The sequence below is a fragment of the Anomaloglossus baeobatrachus genome, chromosome 2, assembly GCF_048569485.1.
Source record: "Anomaloglossus baeobatrachus isolate aAnoBae1 chromosome 2, aAnoBae1.hap1, whole genome shotgun sequence".
Lineage (NCBI taxonomy): Eukaryota > Metazoa > Chordata > Amphibia > Anura > Aromobatidae > Anomaloglossus > Anomaloglossus baeobatrachus.
The window spans coordinates 730,100,461-730,116,479 of NC_134354.1; the positions used below are offsets into that span (position 1 = coordinate 730,100,461).

At 44.6% G+C, this 16,019-nt stretch overlaps 1 protein-coding gene across 1 annotated transcript; it reads left to right on the forward strand.

Moving 5' to 3' along the window:
* The first annotated feature begins 440 nt into the window (after positions 1-440).
* GPR12 (G protein-coupled receptor 12) lies at positions 441-8,678 on the forward strand. The gene is made up of 2 exons (XM_075337372.1): positions 441-663; positions 1,218-8,678. Exon 2 carries the CDS (start codon positions 1,227-1,229, stop codon positions 2,223-2,225), a length of 999 nt encoding a protein of 332 aa, XP_075193487.1. The 5' UTR covers positions 441-663; positions 1,218-1,226; the 3' UTR covers positions 2,226-8,678.
* Positions 8,679-16,019: the final 7,341 nt, after the last annotated feature.

Genomic DNA, 16,019 nt, shown 5'->3' on the forward strand with positions numbered 1-16,019 from the left:
ATTATCATGTTTTTATTGAAGCACAATAAAGAATGTAATATTTACAAATACTGGTATCATGTTCTATTATTTCATAACATCAGCACTGGTTGTCTTGTAGCTAAATTCTCATAGTCTAATAGTTTCATTGTAGATAGAAATAGTTAGAAAAAAACCTAAAACACAATAAACATTGTAATATTATCTTTTTGCTGTGCCATTTTCTATTATAGTTCTATAACATGGTAGTCTTTTGGCTAAGTTTTATATAGATGCATGTTATGTAAGGGTTAACAAGTTTTGTTTTGTTTTTTTTTTTAAAAAAAGAATCCCCCTCAATTAGGGGTTTTTTTTTCTAGCTCACTGCAGTAGATGTGCGCGTACCCGCAGCCAAGTGGTCCGCGCAAACGGGAGCGCGCATGTGCGGCGCGCCCGGCTCAGTCTTTTCTGCCTCTTGCAGGCAGCAGCAGCGGCAGAGATCGCTATGAGCGCCCGGAGAGGAGCCCTAGCTGACAGCCCGACCCCCGCTATCCATCCACCTGCAGCCCCCTCTCTGCAGGACCCCCAGAACCCACGTCCCATCTTCACCCTGCAGGAGGAGAGGATGCAGGGCCAGCGCACAGCCTTTACTGTCTCAGGACCATAGGACATCTGCAGCCGGGATCCAAGCGATTGGATTTCAAGGTGACTACATTGTGAGCTCCTCATTGTATGTAGCTGCCCCCACCTCCCCCTCCTTTATTATACAGAGGGTCTCATGCATGTATGCATGCATCCTGACACCCATCCCCATAGCTAGAATTACCAAGATTTCTCCATTTTTCTTACTTTTGACTCTTCTATACTATAGACTATATATATATATATATATATATATATATATATATATATAATATGGAATAATCATTTTAATTCACCTATCCTAAATGCCACATCTCCCCCATGTATCTCATTGGCATATGGATTGCATATCAATTTGCAAATCGGCCAAACCCTAAATCCATGAGGACTTCTCTACATAGGTGATGTATTCTTGTTACATTGTATATGATTTTCAGAAATGTTAAAGCATTTTAGTAATATGTCCCATTTACACCTTTAATAATTGCCCCCACCCCCACCCCCCTCACCCCCATGTCATTGTATATACACGTAGACCTCAGGGTAGGAGGTGATTGCATGTTGTCATTCTCCGCTTCTGGTCTACGGTGCATTAAAGCCTTGTCTTTTTATTGAAGAAGGTTAAAATGAATGAAGATACGAAGGTTAATATAAGCTGGCTGCCTCAGGATCCTATAGATGCCAGTTCTCCAGAGAATATCTCAGCTTCAGACTCCTCCCCGATTCCTGTGCTAGAGTCAGCGCTCATAGTGAACCCATGGGATATTGTTCTGTGCACATCAGGAACCCTCATCTCCTGTGAAAATGCTATTGTGGTCCTTATCATCTTCCATAATCCAAGCCTCCGAGCCCCAATGTACCTTCTAATTGGGAGTTTAGCCCTGGCGGACCTCTTAGCTGGTGTCGGACTAATAGTCAATTTTATTTTTGCATATCTTCTTCAATCCGAAGCAGCAAAGCTTGTCACAGTGGGATTGATAGCCGCATCTTTTTGTGCCTCGGTGTGCAGCTTGCTGGCCATCACGGTTGACCGTTACCTATCGCTCTATTATGCTTTGACATATAATTCAGAAAGGACAGTCACTTTCACCTATGTCATGCTTATTTTCCTATGGGGAGCGTCTACATGTGTTGGCCTGTTGCCTATAATGGGCTGGAATTGCCTTAAGGATGAATCCACATGTAGCATCATCAGGCCGCTAACTAAAAATAATGCTGCCGCCCTTTCGGTCTCTTTTTTGCTTATGTTTGCACTTATGCTCCAGTTGTACATTCAGATCTGCAAAATAGTAATGAGGCACGCTCATCAGATCGCCTTACAGCACCATTTCCTGGCTACTTCTCACTATGTCACCACACGCAAAGGAGTATCAACCTTGGCCATCATATTGGGGACCTTCGCAGCCTGCTGGATGCCTTTCACGCTGTATTCATTAATAGCAGATTACACCTATCCTTCCATCTATACCTACGCCACACTATTGCCAGCCACATACAACTCTGTTATCAACCCAGTCATCTACGCCTTCCGGAACCAGGAAATCCAGAAAGCCTTGTGGTTGATCTGCTGTGGCTGTATCCCACCTAGTATATCTCAAAGAGCCAGGTCGCCCAGTGATGTATGATTATGTGGAAGCTGCCGTCGGTGTTCATGTGTCAGGTGGAGTCTGCATTTTACATAAATACGCAAAAAAAGGAATATCACGGTGTAGATACATTTGGGATTGCTGTGCTCAAGGACACTTGGACGTGGCATTAAAGTGGTCGCTCCATTTCATAAATGGAAATCAATTTATTTATTAAGTGTGCAATATCTATTCAAAAAGAGCTAATGTTGTAACACTATCTGAGGTGTCAATTACTCAGGTTTTGTGATTTTTCAGAATGATGTGTTCCTGTTTGCAAGTGTACAGCAATTATACTAGGAGGTTTTCTAAGCCTGGTCCTTGAATCATCATTAGAAACCATATCTTCAAGACCTTCTTCCCTAGAGGTATCCCCGATGGCTGCTGTGAAACCCAGTGCTTAAAGAGGTCCAAGGTCAAGGTGATCCTTCACCATGAACCTCCACAGGGCTTTCCACCGCATGGTAAAGGGTGTGCAACAGGAGCCAGATAGATAAGAAGGTCACTGCCACTTCAAACTTAGAAGAATGTCGGGATGGGTCTACAATAACTTAACGTTACTTGCCCATTGAATCTTCTAGTGCTCCATTGGTCCCTATCGGGACCAGAAATTATTAGCTCCCATTCGTCAAGTTACCAGTAATGGGATGTGACTTGTGAAGCCAATGGTTGTCTACAAAGGTCAAGGGATTGATGAATCCTCCCACCAGAAGTATTAAGATCTTGAGACTACCTGTGAGTACCTGAGGGTCTCCTAGGTTGTATGTAAGGAACGCAGATAATGAATTTCATGGTGGGTTTTTCGGAGAGACATGCATGTTAAAAGTTGGCTTCATCATGGTATGTAACGTCTTAGATGTCAAGCTAACGATTAGGGATGATCGAATATCACAAATATTCGGCAATATTCGGCTTCCCGAATATCTGATGAATAGTTCGCCGCTATGCGAATATTCGATGTGCAATGTAGGTCTATGGGAAGCCCGAATAGTTGCTATTCGGCAACTATTCGGGTTTCCCATAGACTTACATTGCGCATCGAATATTCGCAAATAGTCGAATAGCGGCGACCTATTCGGCGAATATGGGCGTTGTCGAACATTTGCGGTATTCGATCATCCCTATTAACGATTTCTACATCCTTATCTAATAAAGATGCCTTTATTATAAGATATTGGCAATCAAGGGGCTCATAAATTGTTTTGCCCTGCTATCCATATCCTCATTTGCTGGCCATGCCTCGCTTCTCTCCAAAAAGATATGAGATGAAAGGCCAAAAAGCAAAATGGTCCTTGTGGCTAACTGAATCACAATGAGGGGGGCTATATTTTGGTTCAGACTATGGGGCTCTACCTTCTACTAATGATTAATGCCAGAGGACCAGGCCTGAAGCCTCCATCTCTACAATTGCTGTACATCCAGATTTATAAGATCCAATCCCACTTAAAGGAATTCTATGGTGGATGTAGTATAAAAACCAAGTACCGTCAGGCACTTTTTAATGTTTGTGTGTCATACATATGTTAAGTTATATAGAATCATATATATATATTTTGAATGACTAAATGCCAAAATCAGAATAGCACAAGCACATTGTATAGTAAAAAAAATCCCATTATTTTTGTTTACATTAGCCACGTAAAATATAGGGCGGAAAATAGTCCTGTATTTAGAATTCTGGCCTATAGAGTTTATTATTTTACATTTACTATATATATATATATATATATATATATATATATATATATATAACTGGCGACAATGGGGGTTATCCACCAATACTGGTACATAGGAAAAGTGGAGCAGTTGTCCACAGAAACCAAAGCATTTTGATTTATTTCCCTCGGCACCAGTTTTGATAACTTTGCCCCCATTGTCGGGCATCAGCCATAAGGGTTAGCAATTGGAGTCATTGACCTTCTAAATGGGACTGAATCTTTTCTTGGTAGGACTTGTAAGAATGTATGTGCTGTGGGAGTACTGAATGAGTCCAGAATGGTTGTGCTTCATATTCCAGGTGTATTCTGCATTGAGTTCTGTTTTTCTGGTTCTTGCACCCCACTCTACACTTGGGGATACGAGGATTGGTGAAGTAGGGTCTTCTTCATACACTGCAAAATTCCTTCCTTTCAATCGATTCCAGGGAAAATATTGCAATAAGTCACTAATGAAGAGTGAAACGGGCTCTGACATCCTGGAGATTATGTATATGTGTGCAAGGCCGCGAGGGATTACAATACACCTGCATGGCTTACTTCCTTTCTGAGGTGGTAATTGGAACCGTACAGCGAAAATAGAAATTGTGACGCAATAAGGTGTATGTTGTAGTAACCATTTCTCTGCTGGAAGTGTTACCTGTGCGAGTCATTGTGTTTGGATCAGTGATGATGCTTTAGGGTTAACTCATTTTCTTTTCGCGATGCCGTATTGAAGAATGCATGATGGTTTGGCGCTCAAATGGTAAAGTGTCCTTGTTATCTGAGCCTTCCTTGAAAAAAAAAAAAAAAGATCGTTAGAAATAAGAAGCTTCTTTTCTTCCATATTTAGCTACTGAACAGCTGCAAGATGGGACCAAAAAAAAACAAAGCTGGACTTAACAATATTGATCTTCCACAATAGAGATTATTATATGCGCTGTATGGGAATTTCTCCGTGATCTGATTGAGCTCTTTTTCTTCTATAAGACATCATTAGTCCGTTCGGTAAACTGACTCTGTTGCACAAGCTTATACCAACCGGTGCAATAACTTTGTGGAGGGAGAGCCGTCGCATCTCTGCCTTTGGGGGAATCTGCTATAATCTTCATTGGTTCCGGTTTATGTTTCACCTCTGTGTATATTGAATGAATACATCATTGATCCAAATCCCAGCCAAAGGCTTGTAGTGTGGTAGAGTATAATTTTCAATGTAGTACCCCTTCCCCATACTGGTATGCTTTGTATGGCTCCATTACTGGACACCCATAAAGAGGCTCTAGGCCTGACTGTACCTCTGAATGGCTCCAATTTTTGCTCAATTTTGTTGGTAATCTTGTGCCATGCTCTTCTTTTTGCTTCTAGTGGCGAAAATCTCTGATATTTGGCACCTATTGGAGCATGGCGGCAAAATTCCACTCCAATTCCCTTCCTCCTTATCCTCATTCAACCATTCGACTTGAATCGTTATCATAGGAGGCTGGGAATGTGAGCTCTTCTCCATCAGATAGAAAGTTGGCCTTTGGATACCCAAAGGGGAACACCACTATATAGGCTTCCTGGACTCTTGTGATTATAATTTGGGGAAGGAAGAGGAGGAAGAGAAGAGTGGGAAAATAGGTTTGAAGGTCTTGTGAAGATTAAAATAAATGTCTATAGATGGTGCCATGCTCTCCTTTATGCTTCTTTATGAGATGGAAACATTTGCTTCTAGCGGTGAAAATCTCCGACATTTGGCATCTGTTGGAGCATGGCGGCGGAAAGCCACTCCAATTCCCTTTCTCCTTTCTCCTCATTCAACTTAAATTGTTATCATAAGAGTCTGGGAACGTGAGATCTTCTCCATCAGATAGAAAGTTGGCCTTTGGATACCCAAAGGGGAAGACCACTATATAGTCTTCCTGGACTATTGTGATTATGATTTGGTGAAGGAAGAGGAGGAAGAGAAGAGTGGGAAAATAGGTTTGAAGGTCTTGTGAAGATTAAAATAAATGTTTATAAACATCTGTCTATAGATGGTGCCATGCTCATCTTTATACGTGTTTATGAGATAGAACCTTTGCTTCTAGTGGTGAAAAAATACATTTGGTTACTGATGTAGCATGGTGGCAATACTCCACTCCAATTCCCTTCCTCCTCATCCTCGTCTAAATTGAATTGTTACCATAGGAGTCTGGGAATGTGAGATCTTCATCAGATAGCAATTTGGCCTTTGGATATCCAAAGGGGAACACCACAAAATAGACCTTCTGGACTTTTGTGATTATGATTTGAGGGAGGAAGAGTACGAGGAGGAGGAGGAGAGTGGAAAAATAGGTTTGAAGGGCTTGCCAAGACTAAAATAAATGTCTATAAACACCTGTCTATAGGTGGTACCATGCTCCTCTTGATGCTTGTTTATGAGAAGCAAACATTTGCTTCTAGTGGCAAAACACTCCGACATCTGGCACGTGATGGAGTATGGAGGCAAAATTCCACTCAAATTCCCTTCCTCATCCTCAACCGACTTCAATCGTTATCATAAATGTCTGGGAACGTGAGCTCTTCTCCATCAGATAGAAAGATGACCTTTAGATACGCAAAGGAGAACACCACTATAAAGGCTTCCTGGACTTTTGTGATTATGATTTGGGAGAAGAAGAGGAGGGGGAGAGTGAGATAATAGGTTTGAAGAGCTTGTCAACAGTAAAATGTCTATAGACACCTCTATATAGATGGTGCCATGCTCTTCTTTATGCTTTTTTATGAGATAGAAACATTTGCTTCTAGTGGCAAAAATCTCCGACACTTGGCACCTGTCAGAGCATGGCGGCAAAATTCCACTCCAATTCCCTTTCTCCTCATTCAACTTGAATCGTTACCAAGGAGTTTGGGAACGTGAGATCATCTCCATCAGATAGAAAGTTGGCCTTTGGATACCCAAAGGGGAACACCACTATATAGGCTTCCTTGACTTTTGTGATTATGATTCAGGGGAGGAAGAGGATGAGGAGGAGGAGAGTGAGAAAATAGGTTTGAGGGGCTTGTCAAAAATAAATATCTTTAGTCACCTGTCTATAGGTGGATTCTGGTATTGAAGTTTAGCTGCCATTCACTAGCTGTACTTTTAGGCTTCATTCACACATCAGTAGTTTTTATCAGTATTTCATCAGTACTTGCCAAGACCAGAAGGGTCTCCAAAATCAGAACAGGTGTTAATTTTCAATTGTAGTTTAAGTGTTGCTGCTTGCTTTGGCATTCAAACACTGATGCAAAATATACTGATGTGTTAACGAGGCCTTAAACAAAGCTTATGGACATGGATAGTGTTTGCTAATCTTTGACAACCCCTTTAACACCCTTTACAACTACTGTATTTTTCGTTTTATAAGATGCATCGGATTATAAGACGCACCCCAAATTTAGAGGAAAAGAAGGTTAAAAGAAAAAAGGGGTCCGTCTTACAATCCGATGGTGTCCTACCAGGATCGGGCAGCAGCGCTGGTGGACCGGGTCACAGGAGGCAGTGGTGGAATAGGGAAATGCTGGGGCTGCGGGCGTTGTGCTGGAGCTGAAGGTAATGTGGTAAAGCTGCACTATGCTGAGGCTGCAGGCCAAGGGCGCTGTGCTGTGCTGGGGCTGCAGGCGCCATTTTGAAAATGTCGTCGGTGCGGACTTCAAATAATGGCGCCCGGAGTCGGCGCATGCGCAGATGGAGCTCCCGGCTCATGATCTCATCTGCGCACGCGCCGTCTCTGGCCCATTGTTCTCCCAGCAGTGGACTTAAGGAAAATGGCGCCCAGAGCTGGCCCGTACGCAAATGAGATCTTGAGCCAAGAACTACATATGCGCATGCGCCAACTCCGGGTGCCATTATTTTAAAGTCTGCACCACCGACATTTTCAGAATGGTGCCACCTAGCACAGCACAGCGCCATCAGCTTGCAGCTCAAGCACAGCTCCAGGACAGTGCCCGCAGCCCCAGTACAGTAAAGCGCCCTTGGCCCACAGCCCCAGCACAGCACACGCCCACGGCATTGCTCCTGTGACCTCTCCACTGTCCCTGGTAAGCAACATTTGGATTATAAGACGCACCCCTCATTTTCCTCCCAAATTTTTGAGAGGAAAAGTGTGTCTTTTATAATCTGAAAAATACAGTAAATTTACAGGTTCACCTGGATCAATTTACCATGACTTCTCTGGATGAAGCAAACTACATGAGGTTTATTCTTCAACACATGATACTCCCAAGTTAAATCCCAATATATACGTACTCGTCTGTCTGGTTCATATATTATATTATACCGTAAGTGTGTTACAGTAACTGCAAACAGGCATATGTTTGTGAGGATTTTATTTCCATTGCAGTTTATGTTGACTTTATGTGTGAAAAGTGTTTGAGATAGATAATGCATTAAATTCCGCGTAGCCTTAAAGATGTTTAGTAAAACCGTTCAAATGCAAAAAAATTTCTAGACAAAATAAAAAAAAAAAGTTAAAAAAAAAATTAAAAAAAGAAAAATGTGAAAAAAAATACAGAACAATGTAGTGACATTCAGTTGAAAGGTACAACATGCTTTATCAATACTATGGTCTCATTGGGCACATATCTTTATTGTGGTCAGCTGCTGTTGTCCCAAATACCGTTAAAAGGGATATATCTAATATTTTCATGCTTTTCTTGCTATACTTGAGTTGTTTTTGTGAATTTACATAATTGATTGTATCCTTTTATTTCACATTTTGGGATAATTTTAAGACTGTATTCACACAGTCTTAAAAACTCCCACATAAGCAAGGATGGTTGACCTTAGGGAGATCAACATCCAACACCGCGGAGACACCATCACGTGTTTCTCAACGCAGTGATTCTAGAGCAATGCCCCCTGGGAAATATTCAAAACAAAAAAAGCCTGCGGAGACACCATCACATGTTTCTCAACACTGGCAGGAAACTAGCCAGGTATTTCACCGGGAAGGAACAACAACGGGAAGGGCAGTCTCTAGTCAAGGAGACCACCTATGCCAAACATGGTATTCATCTACAGACAGCTGTTTCGGGGTATTTGCCCCTCATCAGTGTGGAGCAGGAAACTGGCTAGTGGGAGCATTGCCTAGTAGAAGACTACATAAGCTTGTTTTGAATATTTCCCAGGGGGCATTGCTCTAGAATCACTGCGTTGAGAAACACGTGATGGTGTCTCCGTGGTGTTGGATGTTGATCTCCCTAAGGTCAACCATCCTTGCTTATGTAGTCTTCCACTAGGCAATGCTCCCACTAGCCAGTTTCCTACTCCACAATGATGAGGGGCAAATACCCCGAAACAGCTGTCTGTGGATAGATACCATGTTTGGCATAGGTGGTCTTCTTGTTGGAGACTGCCCTTTCCGTGGTTGTTCTTTCCCGGTGAAAGACCTGGCTAGTTTCCTGCCAGCGTTGAGAAACGTGTGATGGTGTCTCCGCAGGCTTTCTTGTTTTAAAAACTCCCACATACAGCTGTCACAAAGAGCTGTATAACTTTTGTGTGATTGCAGCCAAAATGTGTTATAATTCATTATCACTAATTTACCTAATTGGTCTGGGTTAAAAAAACAAAAAACGATTGCTTATTTTCCTCCATAAACAGCGCCACTCTTGTTGATAAGCATTGTTTAGTATTGCAGCTCATGCCAACTCTAGTGAATGAGGCTGAGGTGTAATATCAGATGCAACCAATGGATTTGAGTGACATTGTTTTTTAAATTCCATATTCTAACGTTCGTTAAGCCTTTAAGGTTGCTTTCACACTACGTTCCTCTCCCCATTCAGTGGTCCCGTCAGGGCTTTTGTCCAAATCCCACACAAAATGGGATTCAGATGTATGTGCCAAAGGGGCAACTGACTATGATGGTTCAGACAGAGTCACCGTGGTATACCACCATTTTCGGGGTATACTCCTATTGGAGGCAGACAAATGCCTTAGGCCGCTTTCACACTGCTTTCCTCTCCCCGTTCAGTGATCCCATCAGGGCTTCTGTCCAAATCCCCCTGCAAAGTGGGATTCGGACTTATGCACTGATGGGACCACTGACTATAATGGTGCTGATGGAGTAACCGTGTGCTCTGCTGTGCAACATATTTGGGGGTATACGCCTATTGAAGGCAGACACCCAGACATAGTAGATTGCTTCTGGGTGTCCTCCTCCAATAGGCGTATACCCCCCAAAATGGTGTACGACAGAGCACATGGTGATGTACCGCCCCGCGCTCGGCTGCAGCCGAGCTGCTCGGATCCGGGCTCGCTGGTGGGTGGCTTGAGCGCCTACGGACCCGGGGTCACTTCGCTCTGAAAGGATGCTGGCGCTACGTAGGGGTTAGGTTTACGGCCGGGGTCGTGGTTTTTAGTTAAGTTCTTGACGCCACCCACGGGCTGTGGTGAATGTGGACACCACCGCTGCTGTTTACTAGGCACCCCGGGGGAGATGTTGCGCAGCAAAGGTGTCAACCCATTCGTGGGCAGGGGTGATGGCCCCGAGACCCGATTGAGATGACATGGCGGTACTTGGCAGTGCAGGGCGGTGCGCGGCCCGAGGGCACAGTTGTACTCACTATGATTGATGCACAAAAGTCTCTGGTAAACCAAGATGATGGTGATTGGTGCCCGCAGCCAGCTGCGTCTGGTTCCCCCTACTCGGGTTGGTGTTCTTTGCCTTTCTCCAGCACCGTGTAGTGTGTATGTAGACTGCCTTCCTTCGCTTCAGCGACGGGAGTCCGCTCCCCGGCGGTATGTGTGTCGGAAAAGCCCGTTTGCCCACAGATGCTGGCCCGTGGGATCTCTCTGCCTGTGTGGTGGCTTTCTATTCCCCTCGGTGGGCTGTTGTCTTCAGTCGGGACTTGGGTGGGAAAGGACCTATAGTCCAGACCTCAATCAGTGAATTAACTCAGTCCAGTGGCTTCTGGACCTCGTTTCAGGGTCTGAGTACCCCCTGTGTGCTCCGGTTTCCAGTCGGTTCCCCGGGTCGGTACCGACGGGTCACTACCCTGTCCCGGTCCACCACGGTTCCACCTGGCCGTCTTCCCAGCTCCTGCAGGCTAAGGCCACCGTATGCCTCCTAGCCGAGGTACCAGGGCTACGACCCTGGCACCTGTCAGTTCCCGCTGCAGACCTGTCACCACAGGCCTGCAGCACTTCACTCCTCAAACTTGACTCCCTACTCACTGAACTGAACTTGAACTTCCTGCCTCAGGCCCTCTGAACTCCTCGGTGGGCGTGGCCAACCACCTGGCTCCACCCCCCTGGTGTGTTTATTAAGCTCTGAGGGAGGTGACTAGGGTTTTAAGTGTGGGTGATGACACCTTTTTAGGGGACGGGTGTTATGCAAGGGCCTACCTGTGACTACCTTGCTAGTCCAGGGCGTCACAGTGACTCTGTCTGCATCATTATAGTCACTGGCCCCGTCGGCGGATATGTCCAGGGGTTTTGGACAGAAGCACCAATGTGATCACTGATTATAATTGTGCAGACAGAGTCACCGTGTGCTCTGTGGTGTACCATTTCGAGGTTATATGCCTATTGGAGGTGGACACCCAGACGTAGTAGACTGCGTTTGAGAGTCCATCTCCAGTAAGCATATACTCCCAAAAATGGTTTACGAGATAGCACACTGTGACTCCATCTGCACCATTATAGTCAGTGGCCCCATCGGGGCTTCTGTCCAAAACCCCTGAACATATCAACCGACAAGGCCAGTGACTATAGGGGATCAGACAAAGTCACCATGTGCTCTGTCGTGCCCCATTTTTGGGGGTATACGCCTATTGGAGGTGGACACCCAGAAGCAATCTACTATGTCTGCGTGTCTGCCTCCAATAGGCGTACACCCTCGAAAATGGTGCACAACAGAGCACATGGTTACTCCATCTGCACCATTATAGTCAGTTGCCCCATCAACGCATAAGTCCGATTCCCACTTTGCAGGGGATTTGGACAGAAGCCCCGACGGGCTTGTGTCGCCCGGGGACCAGGGATACTCAGATCCGGGCCACGAGGTCACTTCTGTGGGTATCACGGTAGCGTGACCCGGTCTGTGATCCCAGGCTCCACAGTAAAAGGGGTTTTGTTAAGGGAGATTGTCCGTGACGCCACCCACGGTTGTGGTGATTTGTTGACACCACCGCTGCTCTTTATGGGGATCCCGGGAGCGGTGACAGGGAGCAGCTTGGTTGTTATATCTCCCCTCCGTGGGTAGGGGGTTGGTTGTCCCGGGGCCCGGTGATGGGGTAAGCAGGGAGCAGGGCGCAGTGCTGCGGTGTGGTGCCCGAGGGCACGGGCGTACTCACAAGTATTCCACACAGAGTCACTGGTAAACTAGGAATTGCCGGTTTCCGCAGCCTTCGGTACGGGGGTGTTAGTGTCCCACACACGGTGCAGCAGCTCCTGTTGTTCTTTCCCTGCAGCCAGGTGCCTTTCTCTCCACTCTCTTCCTCCTTCTCCTCAGCCGGGAACGGGGAATACACTCCCCTGCAGTGATCCGGGTCACCCAGGTACCGGGGGGCCACTACCCTGCCCGGCTACCTCTGGCCCCTTCCTCACTCACAGCCTGTCCCGGCCCTCTCGGAGCACGCTTCACCATCAGCCTGGGAGCTACAACTCCAGACTCCTCTTCTGTCTGCCTCTCCTTACACTCTCCTCCAGCCCCTCCCCTCTGCTCTGCTTTTCTCTTACACTGGGGGCTGTGGTTTGTCCTGCTGCACCGGTGTGAGATCAGATTACCAAGGAGGATTAACTCTTTCTGTGACAACCTGGCTTTGCCAGGGCGTCACAGGATCACCGAATGGAGATCAGAACGCAGTGTGAAAGCGGCCTAAGGTTTTTATGCGGTATGAACTTAATTTGGCTTTCATTTAGAATCTTTTAGTTAACGGCCCCAAACGTTCACAGGTGGCTGACATTTCTAGAAACAATTTTTGAGAAATTCAGGCATCTAATTTGCTAAAAAAAAAGGGCACAGTTTATGTAAATCTGCCCAAAAGTGGGCATTCCCATACAGTTTTGGGCATTCCCAGGGTGGCTGTTGAACATCCCTAATTGACCTACCAAGATATTGGTTATTATGGACTTATGCTACAAAAAAAAACCCTGTCAAAAGCTCAACCTCAACTTTTATGGGAGCTATTCAAATTTTTCGGAAAAGAGAGGATGGATTATTTCCAGCACATGGACTTGTCCATACCTATAATATTATATACATAAATCTGTATGGACTTATCCCATATGTCCTGATCATTAAGCCCTTCTATAGGCAGCTTGTCAATAACACAATGACCAGGACTGTAGGACAGAGCATGATGAAGTGGAATTTGGTTCTCTATTAATACCGCATAGATCTATTTAGCTTAAACCTGACCTGAGCCTTTCTTTTTTTATGATCTACTATTGGGACCTAATTTTTGAAGATAGAATTATTTACCATGATCTGTTCTATATCCATTCCTACACATTATCTGCAGTCAGTGAGTCACTTTTAGGGTTTATAAGATTTTGCAAACCACGCTAATCTCTATATTTGGAAAATCTATTTCTAACAGCTTGAAGCTTTTTTTCTTTTCTTTTTTTTCAACAATTCAGCAGAATGTAATTTGTGCATAGATTGCTCTTTTCATCGCAGGTCTGGACAAATCGTAGGAGCCAGGTAGCCAGTACTCATAGAACATTACTAATGGCGCCATATATTTAGTGTCTATCAAAAAAGTCAAAATCTTCTCTAGCCGATAGAATTTTGGAAATCTCCGTTTTACTGTCTTACAAAATTTTCTTGTAGGGGGTTTTATAAATTGCAAAAAAAAATAAATAGTAGATCCCTGTATGATTGTATTATTTATCATTGTTGGGTATTTTTACAATTTGCCCTGAAAAGGTTGATCATAGTAATAAAGAAATTTCAAAAGCAAAAATATTTTAGGAAATTATAAGGTACCTGCTTAAAAATTGTAAGGTTTCATGTACATGGCACTACTTTATTTTGTACAATGGCACCCATAGAGATTTGAGAACCCATATAATATCTCCACTTGCCTCTATATTTCTGCGATTTGGAGGTATTTCTCCCTGATTTTTCCATTACTTCTATGAAAGAGTATTGTGCCTATATGGCAGCAGATGGATTACCTGCGCCTCCATAGTACAAGGTAAGGTGTTGCCACAAGTATGAGGCTTATAAGACTTGATCCGGGACTTTTTTTTACTATATGCATAAAAATTAAAAGACAGGTATTTGCTAACAGAGGCCACTACATGTCTGGTGTACCCGGTGGCGGCACAGAGCAGTCATTGACTGCTTCTGTCAGTGATTCAGCTGCTCCACAGCAACAGAGCAGCTCTTCTTCCAGGTGACTCTGTCGAAGGGGCATGACTTCTACCATCATGCTGATTAAAAGCTGGCTTCCCACAGTTTATCAGCAAGGAGCCAGCTGTCAATCAGCATGATGTCGGCAGTCACCCTTCCCCCCTGTCATCTGAGCGGAAAAGAAGCCGTTGCTCTGTAAACGTGACCAATGTGCTGGTGGAGAACAGCAGCGGGCACTACAGGTAGCTAGTTAGCAACTACCTGCCTGTTCTCAAGAGCATTGTAAGGGTACGCATATGACTCGGACGAGTGCAATGCGAGAAAATCTTGCATTGCACTCAGACCAATGTTATTCAATGAGGGAGAGCAGAAGGTCAGCTTTCTTCTCATCCAGGTTCTGGATGAGAGAAAAGTTGAAGCATGCTGCGATTGTCCGAGGGAGACGTGTCACTCACACCCATACAAGTCTATGGGTGAGACTGAAACATCGAACTGCTCTCGGATGACATCCGACGGCAGTGCGATATACGCATCAGCTGATAATGGAGGAGATGGGGGAGAGTAATCCTTCCCTCTCCTCCGCAGCTGTGATCTGATTGCAGGTTCTTATCACAGTTGCATGACACTCAGCTCATGCTGGCAGCACAGCGGGAGGCGAGGGTCATTAGCATATCGCATCGGATGCATTGGCATCGGATGCCATACAATCGTGTCACTCCAGCCTAAAAAAAGTACTGGATATTACCTTCAACCACTGTGTTCTCACTAGGGTCATGACTTCCATATAGTACGGACGCCATTGCAATATCCAAATGGTCACTGAAAGACTGGGGTACTGTCTGAATTTCTGCAATTTCGATGGATTATATTTAGCAAAGCCCCTAAAAAAAGCATGAACACTAGTGTGAACAGGACCTTACATAAAGACAACCTACATCTGACCACTATGTCGCACCAGGTCCGATCATAACAGCCATTTCTGGTTCATCCTAATCGCCAGATAATGTTAACTCAATATTCTATAGGAAGCCTACTAACTTGTGAACTTGGGATTAAAGAGGACCAGTCACTTGCGCTATATATATATATATATATATATATATATATATAATCTATATCCATTCCTGACATATGCCCCCTCTTCCCTGTATGTGGATTGAGTCTTTATATACCACTAGGTATGATCCTTATGGTGACTACCATTGAGAAGAGTGAGGATCCGTCCACTTGGCTAACAAAACTAGATTTAGATACAGGGAAGAAGGGCTCTATCTCAGGAATGGAAAGGCCCAGTAAAATAAGTAAAACATCTTCAAATTTTGGAGAAAGCAAGTGACAAGTTCTTTTTAGGCTGGGGTGACACTTGTGAGAGACTCGCGCGAGTCTCGCGTTGCACACTCTCCAGACAGGAGCAGATCAGCTGCATGTATTTCTATGCAGCTGAGATGTTAGTGTACTCAGAGCATAGCGGCTGGCCTTGCCGGGTGATGTGATGCGAGACTCGCGCGGGTCACTCGCAAGTGTGACTCTGGCTTTACTCCTATTGACCAAAGAAAACCAAGGAATAGTTTATTTCCAAAGCACCCCCGCTCCTTGTGCCCTCATGACGCTCTAGTACATAAGTGTTTACTTCATGTTATAGAAGAATATTACGGGGCAAATTTATCACGTCAACAGCCTTTGTAACCCATGGCAACCAATCACAGCGCACCTTTCATCACTTAAACTGCTGTATAAGAATGAAAGCTTCACTGTGATTGGTTGCTAAGGGCTACAAAGATAGTTTTAGCAAATCT